General features: G+C 37.9%; 1 protein-coding gene across 1 annotated transcript in view; it reads right to left on the bottom strand.

Moving 5' to 3' along the window:
• The window catches only part of LOC102043201 (phosphoglucomutase-like protein 5), a 79,069-nt gene extending 74,350 nt beyond the window's left edge, over positions 1 to 4,719 (bottom strand). The window contains exons 1-2 of the mRNA XM_014309879.2: positions 4,609 to 4,719; positions 3,918 to 3,968 (exon numbers count right to left, since the gene is read on the bottom strand). Of these exons, the coding sequence (XP_014165354.1) occupies positions 3,918 to 3,968; positions 4,609 to 4,719 (162 nt within the window). The remainder of the gene's footprint in view (positions 1 to 3,917; positions 3,969 to 4,608) is intronic.
• Between the last annotated feature and the right edge of the window lie 3,889 nt (positions 4,720 to 8,608).

Raw genomic sequence — 8,608 nt, 5'->3', positions numbered from 1 at the left:
CGAAGGCAGCCCCTCCGGCCGGGGGCAGCGCCCGCACGGAGCGCAGCATCCCGGCGGGGGTGAGTGATACTGTCCCAGGCAAGGAAACAGCGCAGCAGGCAATTAGAGAACGAACAAAGAGAATCTACTTTTTTCTTTTCTTTCTCTATTGCTGAAAAGCAAGGTTTTTGTATAGTAAGTAAATTTAAAGAGGGGCTTGCTTACTAACTGTGCTGGTTTTTCTCTCCAGGCTCACTGTAAAGCCAACCATGAAGATGCCTTTCCCTATGCTAAACTAAGGCATTTCATACAGATGTATGGTAAAGCTTAGTCCATTGACATGGGTTCATTCTGCTTAAATGAAATGCAGAGGTGGTGGCGCTAGCAAGTGCAAAGATGCCTGACATTTCCCAGTATAAAGGCTGTGTTTATAGATGCCTGTGACTGTCAAACATCAGCTGAAATTTTCCATCCAAATGCTCTTTTCACACTGGGCCCACACAGCCTTGTTTTTTGCCAGGACAGCTCTCTTGGTAGGAGAGTTGGGAAAAATAGTCATGTAACCTCGATGCTATTCTTGTGCTTAGGAAATCCCTGCAGACCTGTATCTGAGTCGGCAAATAGAGTTTTTTAAGGCATTTTTCTCATTTCTGTGAAGGAGTCTGCTCATACACCACTCAGAAGCCAGGTGGAGTGTTATGGTTCAACAAAGACACTTGTTTGCTGCAATGACAAGAGATGGCCAGGCAAACATGGTAAAATATTTTTGTCTTCTACAGAGGCTGAGAGTTCATTCAGTAGTTCATTAAGAGTCAGTAAGAGTCACCTGCTGAATAGTAACCCAGTCATGGTTTTGAGCCCTATTTCTGCCAGCTTTTTAGTGGTTCATAGCAGATAGAGTGTGACTGTTTGGGACATAATTTTCTACACATACATTTCTTTGGCAGGGACAGCTGCCATCACAGTTAAAACATTCTACATACTACAGCAGGCAATGCCCAACGGTTTAGTTTAAACAAAGTAATCCATTTAAGCAGACACAAGAATTCTAGCTCTGTTGGCAGAATACCTTTATAGTTGGCCATATGCAGCAGAGGGCCAGAGCACATACAGAAGGACAGTAATCTCATTTCTTTCATTAGACCTCCTAGCCTGTAGTCATGATTGTGGCTTCCTATACTGATTCAGAATGCATCTTAAACAGCAAAAGGGAAAAATCTGCCCTGTGGAAACGCCAGTTCTCAAATCCCTAATATAAACAAAGGACAATTTAAATGAGGTAGCTGTATCTTAAATAATTTTGGGTACTGCCAGCAATGAAATCATGACATTGCACTAGTATGCCTTAGTGAAAGCTGAAATAGAATCAGATAACTGATATCTACCAGAGCAAGTGCTCTACAAGGAAACAGCAGCAAAGATGGAAAGGGTTAGAAAGAACAGATAAGATCCCAAAAAAGGAAAATGCATGACCAAAGTAAGAAGAAATGTGATAGTCTTTGAAATAAAGAATTGACTGCATTTTTCATATGGATAGAGGGAATGTGTTGAGCATTTGGAAAAAATATATCAATTTGAATAAATTTTAAACCTCTGCAAACACTAACATTCTCAGAATGTATATTTTAAGAGGGGCAATCAATGACAATTTTCCAGAATTGCTTGTCTCCACCTGTGTAATTTATGTACAGTAATGAAAAAGCGTATTTTAGAGTCTTTTCAAGCATTGCCTTGACAAAGGCATTACCAGAAATGTAATGGGTTGTACTGAGCACTGTAAAATTTTTAGTTCAAATTCAAGCTCTGCTTTAGGTAAGTCCATCCAAAAGTTTATGTAACCTCTCTTTCATTATGATTCTTGTAATACTTTGCAAAACTATGTTGTAAAGTCATGCTATTTCAGGGAGACCTCGGATTTTGTTTTAAAAAATAAAATGCCATCCTTCACAGGAGAAGTGCAAAAGATGAGGAAGTTAATGCAGAGAGCCTGAACATTTTAGTAAAAAAGCTGAAGAAAAGGAATGATTTTTTGCCTTTTTTTAGTTCAGTTCTTCAGTTTTCCAGCACCCAGATTAGCATTATGTGGATACATTTATCCATGGGTAAATGCTTCAATTTCTGTTTTATAGCAACATAGTCCCATTCTCAGCAGATGTCATTGAGAAGTGGAGATCTCTGTAAGTGGCCAGTGCTGCAGAGCATTAACTGATTACTGCTGTGTATCTTCAAAAAATGAATAATTATCAATTTGGGGTGATATTAAAAGTCTGGAATGTCTCCTTGGGAAACAACAGCTAAATTTATTCTTAGTATTACCAAACTGTGTTGCGAGTGAGTTTTTTAAAGGTTGTTAAAATAAAAACCAGCTTAATGGAGTGACGGGAGTGAAAGTTAAATTTCTTCAGTTTCCAACTAAAACAATTAGCTTTCTGAATGCCAATTTTAGAAACTTGGTTTGACATATGCAATCTAGTTCAGGAACATTTTCTCCCTGTAGTTGGTTTCTTACTTGATTCTTAAAGCTTTTTAACTCCTGAGCCTTAAAATGTTTACTATAATTCATTTGTCTTGTGACAACATGGCAGTGTTAATTATTTTAAGAGCTGTATTGTTGTCTTTGCCCATCTTTTTTTTACCAGCATTGTACTAGTGCCTTTGACATTTTAGACCCAGTTTTTTCATGCACTGAACTGGGAATTGGGTTGTTGCCTGTGTGGACTTGAAGGAAAGAAGTCTGTCCCATTGCAACAGGAGCCCTTTGTAGCCAAACAATTACTTCTAATTCAGTTGACCTGGTGACCTGAAGTGTCCCCTCTGCAAGATGGCAGAAAATACTAATGGATTTTCTTGAAGGTAGATTATAGAAGCCCAGCCCCATTCTGATTTGATGCCAACATACAGGAAATTGCCATGGCCATGACACTTCTTTCTGTGAAGGAAAAATATTTTGTATCAGCTTGCAAATGTTGCAGGGGAATTGAACCAGTGCCATTAACTAAGCAAGTTTTGCCTTTAAGTTCACAATTCATCACTAGTATAATACTTGAGTTTTAGATGGAAACACATTTTTACAGTTGTTTCATGCAATATGTGTTCCAGATAGAAATGTGGATACTCGAAATTAATTCAGCCATTCCCCATGGTGCCATGTTTTGAAGTTCAAATTCTCATCCTCCACTGAGCTGGATACTCCAGTCCCTCTTGTAGTGCAGTTATCTTATGAGGAATAGCATGCACTTACTGTAAGTTTTTAACTTGAGCTATTGAAACAAAAAAAGTTCTGAAAATTCAATGTCAGTTTATTGAAACCACTCAAAAATTGCCATTCAATTATCATATTGTTTTATTTTTATAAATAAAATTATATATATTTTATTTGCATTATTTTGTAATAAGAACAAAGCTACTTTTAAACCACAGTGTTTCCAAGTGGGGCATTTTCTACTTCTTTTTTTGAAACTTGCAATGATTTTGTTTCAAAATATAAATTACTTAGAATTTAAAAGAAATTAAAAGAGAAATTAGAATTGAAAAATTGGTGGATATTTTGACTGACTTCATCTGTCTTGTCTTTCAGTTCACAAATTAAAGCTTTTCCAGCGAGCATTTCTATTATGTTAGAAAAGGCAGAGAAAATGTATTTTATATTCTTATAGGAAAATTAGTTCCCTTGTTGCAGAGTTTTATTGAGATGTAGTATTTATGAACTCATGGATATCCATTGAGTTCTTTTCCGGAAATTTTACTTAATCCCCTGAAAGGCTATACTTCACTACAGCTGCAAGTCTGTAATTACTGTGAAGCAAGGTGATTGTTTTAAGGAACATTTTCACACAAACTTTCATGCAAATTGATTTACAAAGCCCAAACGGGAAAAATTCCCTGAAAACATATTTCTCATAACTTATAACTGATTTACTGCTATGCCAGCAACTTACGATTGTTGTGTAACTCAGGTCTGACTTATAAAATTGGCTGTTACTATCCATCTGATCAAGAGAAACAGGAAGGAAAAAAAGTATTGAGAGAAGCAACCAGGACAATCATCAGTCATTAACCTAACAGAGGAAGCAATCCTTATAAAAGGAACATCCTCCAAAAAGTCCAAAGAATGCAGAAAGTTTATTCAAATAGTTTTGCCCATTCTCAAGTGAGTGATACTCTCTCTCTCAAACTGAAAATAGGTTAGGTAATCTTACTTTATGTAAAATTAAGTGTGCAGTCACCACAGTCTTGCTAGACTGTGTGACGGAGATAGATATGTTCTGTTTAACAAGCTGTTTGTACTGCCAAGTAAGCACCGTGTTGTCAAGGCCTGATTTAGCAGGAACTTATTTCACAGACACTGTGCAAGCCTTACACTTCCATTTATGGTTATTTACCAATTATGTCACCAGTTAAGAGTGGAAAATTTATCCATATGATTGTCATTCCAGCACATGAGATGCAAAAAATAAAACACAGCTTCCGAACTGTCCCTACTGCTGCAGACCTACGGATTCCCAGTCTGATTTTCAGAGGTGCAAGAAATAGCTACTGCCACTGCATCCAATGAGAGTGACATACGACAAGACCCTCCAGGCTGTAATCCTCAGATGACACAATGTTCTACAATGTTCTACATCTTACAGACACTGCCAACCAAATGGCCTCTTTCACATCATCACCCTCTTGAGCACTGTGGGTTCCCAGCAAACAAACTACTTCAGGGTCTGAAGTCCCCTCCTTACAAGTAAGCATGTACGCTGTATATCACCGTCCTTCTTAGGAGTGGAATTACTGAGTAAAATGAAAACCTCAGCTCTGACACAATGGTTTGGTGCTGGGAGCTGGGCAGTGATAACACTGAAATGGGACATGCACTCTCAAATTTATCCTGCCTATCTATCTCCTAGCCCAGGGATGGTAGGTAGTAAAGGTCGCAGAAATACTGCTGGTTTTCTTGCTGTACTAATAGATTAGTACATGAAAGAGAAACCAAATTGATAGCAGAGATCTAATTTTCATCCATTTTAAAAGCCCATGATTTTTAACATTAAGTCAAAGCACATGAAAAGTTTAAAAACACAGGGAAAGAAATGTTCCCACAACACCTCTTCACCAACATATCCAAAAGAAGATACACAGTCGACATAATGATTGATACAGAGATTCTTTGCCTTTTATATATTTGCCTTCTACAACAATAAAGCAAGGGAATAAAAGCAAAATACCATCACTCTGCTCTGAGTCGTAGCTTCTCTGACAAGAACTCAAAGCTTAAACTACTCAGGAACACAAACACAGAAACACAAACAAACAAACCGAAAGAAAAGGAAGAATAAAGCAGCATAGAAAAACAGCTACTTCAAATGGAGGAAGATTTTAAAGCAACTTTATTTCTGAGTTTTTGGGAAAGACACAATATGTTCGAGTCTCAGTTCAATAAACAAATTCACTGGCCTTTTAGAAAGCATTTTGACACCTAAGGATTAAAAAGCCCTGTTTTAAGGAGGAGTCCCAGACAGAATTCCAGTGATTCTTTAGTAAGTGTCAGTATCATGATATAGATCACTTTGCATAGTTGCTTAACCATTTGCTTTGGGGTTTTTTCCTACCCACTGAAAAATAAATACTTAACTTCACCATGCGATCTGTATCTTACTCTGCCATTTAAGGGAATACTATTGGACAAAGCACTTGAGATTTTTTTCTCCTTTTAAGAATTCTTCTCTTCCTCATGTCAAGGGTCAAGTAATTTTCCAGCATACATAGTCTAAATTCTACCTGACAAATTGATTCTGCCAGGGAACTTGTTTTATCTTTTGACAATGGCTGATTAAAGGAAGAAAACTTCTCACAGCAACAACCTGTCTGCTAAACAACCTTTCCATATTCAAGTCACTCTGATTGTTTCTTCTGGAAGATCAGACAGACATGAGAACAGTTCTTTAAAATTATAAAAATAGTCCGGAAGAAACCTTTCACTAAGGTCCAGGGGAAAATCACAGAAAACGAGTCAAAGGTGATTTCAGGATGCCTCAAGAGATTTGGATCCAAATCCTGACAAGCAGCTGAGGGCCCTGGGTGACTGCAGGTGCCGCCATGAGGTGTGGAAAGTGGTTGAGCAGCGCCTCCTTCTGTGGGCATATCTGTTCTCTCAGCCTCTGCAGAGCTCGGTCCGCAGCCAAAGTCTGATTTATTTTTCTCTTTTGTAACCTACCAAACCTTTTGGCGCATCTCTGAACAGTTTGGTCTCACTTTTCATGACCTGCAAGACAGGAAGGGTGTTTAGTTAGGGATATCCGTTAGTACATATGCAATTTGGAAAATTGTTGTCAGACAAACTAGCTTTCTGTTTTCATGTGTCTTCCATTCTTGGTTTTGCCTGACCTTTCATCTAGTTCTGCAGCCTACTACTGCGAAAATGAATCTGTCATTGAACTCATTTGAACAAGTCAGTCTTATTTAGACCACAGTGCTTTTAGAGAAGTAACATGCTTAGTTACTCTAGAATTACCAGCTCTTTTCCCCCAGGATGCTCCTCTTGCACAGAAGGGAAGGACTGTTTCTACCTACCTATTTAACTGAGGGTGCTGTTTTGACTTGCTGTTGTTGATCTTTGCCTGTCAGGTTTTACTTTGCATCAGATTATGTCAATGATGCCAATTCCCATCCAGTCACTTTCAAGGCTATATAATTAATCAGCAACACTGTCCATCCTGTAGCATCAGGAATACCTGAGGGGTTGGGGGAGGTAAAAAGAAAATCCCCACCAAACTAAAAAATTTCATGAACACAACACTCTTCACTCTGACCACTCTTTTTTGAATAACATGATTAAAGTAATTCCTCTTTCTATGGCAGTGGGGCAGGAATGCTAAAACTTCCTTTCTCATACACTTTTGATATCATAATTCAGTCTTGCAACTGTGTCAGCAAAGTCCTCCATCAAAACCATGAAGTTAGTATTCTCTTACTTTTAGAAGAAAGAGGAAAGAATTTGCAGGGGGAAAAATCTCACTTTAGTTTTAGAGTGAACCGTCAGTCTAAAGGGATACAGATTTTTGTTCTCCATAATCTCTCTCCTTTACTAACTAGAAAAAAGCGTAAGACCAAAATCAGATAGAATTTCCTAGAAGACTACATCTGCATTGCTGTACAGCTGACAAAGTTGCTGAACCAAATGTTACCACTAGATGACACCAAATACTCGTTTAATGTGACTTCCTACAGTAGATCGGCTACTAGAAGGGAAAAACAAAGAAATGGAGCAGCTGGGATAAATTCTCTTTTAGAACAAATTCGGTTTCCCCTGGAAACAACAGCAGAGTTCTTCACCAAGTAAAATTTTCTTACTTATTCGATAGTAAAATCTTTATTTCAGCTCAAGTAATATGCTGCTTTACAGTGTTTGAATTGTCCTCTGAGATACGACTTTCTGATATTCCTGTTTGCAAACCAGAACTCCAGCAACTGTGTCAGTTTTCATTTTTACTCACCTTCCTCCAATTCCTCTAAGGGAGACACTGATTGCACAGGCATATTTTCAGAAACAAGTAGCAGAACATTTACCAAGAAGCAAATAAAAACACTATGATTTAAAAAGTTTTGTTTATTCAGGCTGTGATTTATAAGCAAACCAATCTAGTTGAAGATGTCCCTGCTCAGTGCAGGGGTTGGACTAGATGACCCTTAAAGATCCCATCCGAATCAAACTGTGCTATGATTCTGTGATTCTATGGTTATGCTTGAAACCACCTGGAAAGTACAGTTTAAATGTCATAGGAGTGTCAAGCCTTTAGTCAGGTAGCCCCCAGTACACTGATAGTATCCATATCAGTTTACAACAACCAGGCCCTTTCATCTCGTTGTAACATTACAATGGCAGTATGTTGTTATATATTGCTAGCAGGCAATTGTAGTATATATGTAGGGGTTTTGAATAAACTTTCTCTATGAGATTCAATGCTGTGGTTCTCACCAGCCTCTTGTAAATTAAAACAAAATTCTGCACTGGTCAAGACAGAGAAATGTAGCCTTTACTGTCGCATTTAAGTGAAATTATAAAAAATACAAATTTTAACAGTATAAGATTATTATTAGCTGCTCATTTCGATTAAAAAGAAGCTTGAACATTTCAAGAACAGTACAGAGAAAGCAATAAAGAAACCAAATAACAAATTAATTGTGCCTGTCAATTGAAATTAATAAACTTAAAGAGATGCAACAGATTTGAATCCTATTAAGAGAGCAATGTGAAATTAGTAGGTATTTCAGACTAGGTGAGTGAGAACAGTAAGATCAGTAAGTCCATTCTGCTCAAAGACTGGAAGCACTACAACAAAACCACAATCTAGACCAATATTTTAAAGTAAATTCAAGTTACAAGTGCTTTACTCATTTCTTAATGGGCAATACACATCCTAGACTGCTTGATGTTTGATCTGTTACAGCTGCACTCTTTTCTGAAAATTTCTGTGGATGTTGGTGTGTGCGGAACTGAGGTCAAGGTGTGCTGGAACCCTGGTGTCTCTGTGAAGCTCTCTGTCTGGCCATAGCCAGACTCGGATTTCCTCTTTGTTCCCTTTGCCTGCATGTACACAGCTGGAAGAGCAATGGACTATGTGTAGGGCATTGGGATGGGAAT

This window comes from Geospiza fortis, unplaced genomic scaffold (genome assembly GCF_000277835.1).
Source record: "Geospiza fortis unplaced genomic scaffold, GeoFor_1.0 scaffold456, whole genome shotgun sequence".
Taxonomy (NCBI): Eukaryota; Metazoa; Chordata; class Aves; order Passeriformes; family Thraupidae; genus Geospiza; species Geospiza fortis.
The sequence above is the reverse complement of the archived record's forward strand: the minus strand, read 5'-3'. Positions and strand labels throughout refer to the sequence as shown.